The sequence below is a fragment of the Sphaeroforma arctica genome (genome assembly GCF_001186125.1).
Source record: "Sphaeroforma arctica JP610 unplaced genomic scaffold supercont1.969, whole genome shotgun sequence".
Lineage (NCBI taxonomy): Eukaryota > Ichthyosporea > Ichthyophonida > Sphaeroforma > Sphaeroforma arctica.
Genome location: NW_014039589.1, coordinates 25,164 through 28,056, shown reverse-complemented (window position 1 = coordinate 28,056; position 2,893 = coordinate 25,164). Strand labels below are relative to the sequence as shown.

The window sequence follows — 2,893 nt, the reverse complement described above, 5'->3', positions numbered from 1 at the left end:
AAGAAACTTTAGAAGTATTTCTTGACAGTTGCTGTCAGTCATAGAGAGGGCCACCAAGGTCGATTAAGTGTAAGTGGTTTGATACCTTGTGCTCCCTTTCGGCTCTTTCGGCACGTTCAGTTGCATTCTCCACTTCCTCCTTGAGGGCGGTCATTTTCTGTCGTACTGCTTCCATATTGGCTATAAGAGTGATATTAAGTTGCTGGTATGTGTCGGCATGTATTAGCATGTAAATATAAGCAGTAGAAGCTCCTACTTTACGGTACTTATCCGATCCTTGTCGAAAAATTAGATGTATTTACAAATAGCACGGATGATGGTGCTAATTTATTTACATCTAACTTCTGCTGCCATTAGGGCTTAGGCCCAGTGACCCAGTCTGGGTCGAGGATTAGTGTATCCGTAATTCGCGATAACATGTCCCTCAAAAAAAAAACTGCCAAATAAATTGTAGTGTCTGAGTTTGTCGTTAATATCCTTCCATTTTCAGTAGTAAACGTAGCGGTACAATAAATCCCAGGAATTCTGGGGCCGTGTGTATCAATATATGGTACAAGTATGTATCAATATAAATATGGTTCAATTTCTAAAAGGAAAAAATAGAAACATTCATTCAGATCAGTTGTCGAGAATCTGAGTTTCAAATTAAGTATTTTATTGTGAAATTATGTGTCAACAAAATGTCATGATGTCAAGAACGTATTCATTTTCTGCATATTTACCGTGGCAGTCTGGCAATGGCACTCTCTGCCCTCTGGGCCTCTGGGCCTCTGGACCTCTGGACCTCTGGGCCTCTGGGCCTCTGGGCCTCTGGGCCTCTGGGCCTCTGGGCCTCTGGGCCTCTGGGCCTCTGGGCCTCTGGGCCTCTGGGCCTCTGGGCCTCTGGACCTCTGGCGGCTCTGGGCCTCTGGACCTCTGGCGGCTCTGGGCCTCTGGACCTCTGGCGGCTCTGGGCCTCTGGACCTCTGGCGGCTCTGGGCCTCTGGACCTCTGGCGGCTCTGGGCCTCTAATGGGTCTTGAATTTTGAATTCTTGATCGCCCTGCAGGCTGTGAGTCTGTGACTGTGTCACTGTGAGTATGGACTCGTGTCCGTCTGCCGTCTGGTCACTCTGGTGTCTTTGGTGTGTAAATAATCTGGGACTGGGACTGGGACCGGGATCTGGGAGTCTGAGACTGGGTTGTCGCCTGTCTGGGTCCTGAGAGGCTGAGACTCTCGTGAGTTTGGGACTGGGACTCTGGGAGTCTGATTATTTTTAGTCTCAAGAGTCTGTCGGCTTACGAGTCACGGGCACGGCTGGCCAGTAAAAATTTCTCAAAAAATATAAAGAATATTTGTTTAAATTTTTATATAAAAAGTGAACAAAAATAAATACTGTTCTAAAAATATAAACGCGCCTATTGAAGCCTATTTTAATTTATGAATCAATCCATTTAAATATTTGTAAAATATGAAAATATATATATATATACAATTTGTATATATTTTTAAAAATCCTTTTCATTTTGATGAAAAAAATATATTACAAAAACAAAATGTATGTATTTACAGTACATAAATATGTATATATGTATTTATAAAAAACTGAACGAAAATAAAGCGTATGGTCGGTATTTAAATACATACTATAAATATAAATATAAATAAATACACAGAGTATGAATTCATTTTAAAATAAAATAAAATTAGAACAATCTATTTAGACTAAAAACATATTTATATATGTATGTATTTACTTTAAAAAATATAGTCACAGCCTTCAAAATTGAACAATAAAGCTTAAAGTAAAAAAAAATGCATTTGTTGTTTGTTTATTTTATTTTTAATTGTTCGAAAATACACAGATTGTTCTCGCTAAAAGTTTATATTCGACTCTGTTGTTTGACTCTTATTTAAAGTTAAAAAAGCCTTGCTTCAATTTTCATCAGTAAATACAGTAGTAGACTTTATAGTAGCAGGCTATGGAAAATACTATTTTTTAGTTGTTTAGTTGTTTACATATAAAGCGCACAACCACGTCTTGTACACCTGCACACACTTACCTTCATCATGTCTCGTTTAATTACACTTCTAGCTCTAGCTGTTCTCTGTATATCTAGCGTTTTGGCTGGATCTATCGTCTTGACTGACGAAAACTTTGAAAAAAAAACGCAGGCATCTACTGGTGCAACCACTGGCGATTGGTTCGTCAAGTTTTATGCGCCATGGTATGTCTATTCGTTCACGAACCCGTTGACCTGCCAAAATGTGATACATTAGATCAGCATTGAGTACGTATCTGAATCGCTTGCCTATAAAAGGACGCTTAGATGGCATTGACGCCTCAGGGTTATAAATTTTTAACTGGGCATAAACGTTAACATATTAGTATATGGTTTAAATTGGTTTCCTTTTCTTTTTGCTGCTGTGGGGTTTGTGGCTCTAATAGGTATCGGGATGTGTGTGTCTATGCCAGCAGGCTTTTATTGTTTGCAAAAATAAATAAAGGTTGCTTGTAGTGTTTAACGTTTCTATCTATTGTCTACAAACGAAATTACACTGAAATCATGGGAATTTGTGTCGTTGGTATGATCTATGTGTGTAAGAACAAATGGTGCTTAGACGGTATGTGGGATATGGATTATATCACTGGCTATGGCTTCCAGCGACAGATACCATACCACTAGATCCAAAAAAAATCTTTTTCTAGTAAGTTTTGTCTTGCCAACTTTTAGATGTGACTGTCTTGTCATATATGAAATAGTTGAGTATAATATATATATATATATATATATACACCCACGCACATACACACACACACACACGCACACACGCGCATGTATATGTATTATATATATGTATATGTATATGTATATGTATATATATATATATACATTATTATATGTATATGTATT

At 38.0% G+C, this 2,893-nt stretch overlaps 2 protein-coding genes across 2 annotated transcripts in view; both read left to right on the top strand.

The window, feature by feature from the left end:
• Positions 1-737: 737 nt before the first annotated feature.
• SARC_09491 (hypothetical protein) lies at positions 738-1,028 on the top strand (the record flags this gene model as incomplete). Its single annotated transcript, XM_014296497.1, has 1 exon — positions 738-1,028. One exon carries the CDS (start codon positions 738-740, stop codon positions 1,026-1,028), a length of 291 nt encoding a protein of 96 aa, XP_014151972.1.
• An 856-nt stretch (positions 1,029-1,884) lies between these two features.
• The window catches only part of SARC_09490 (hypothetical protein), a 4,389-nt gene continuing 3,380 nt past the window's right edge, over positions 1,885-2,893 (top strand). Inside the window, exon 1 of the mRNA XM_014296496.1 lies at positions 1,885-2,206. Within this exon, the coding sequence (XP_014151971.1) occupies positions 2,049-2,206 (158 nt within the window). The 5' untranslated portion in view covers positions 1,885-2,048. The remainder of the gene's footprint in view (positions 2,207-2,893) is intronic.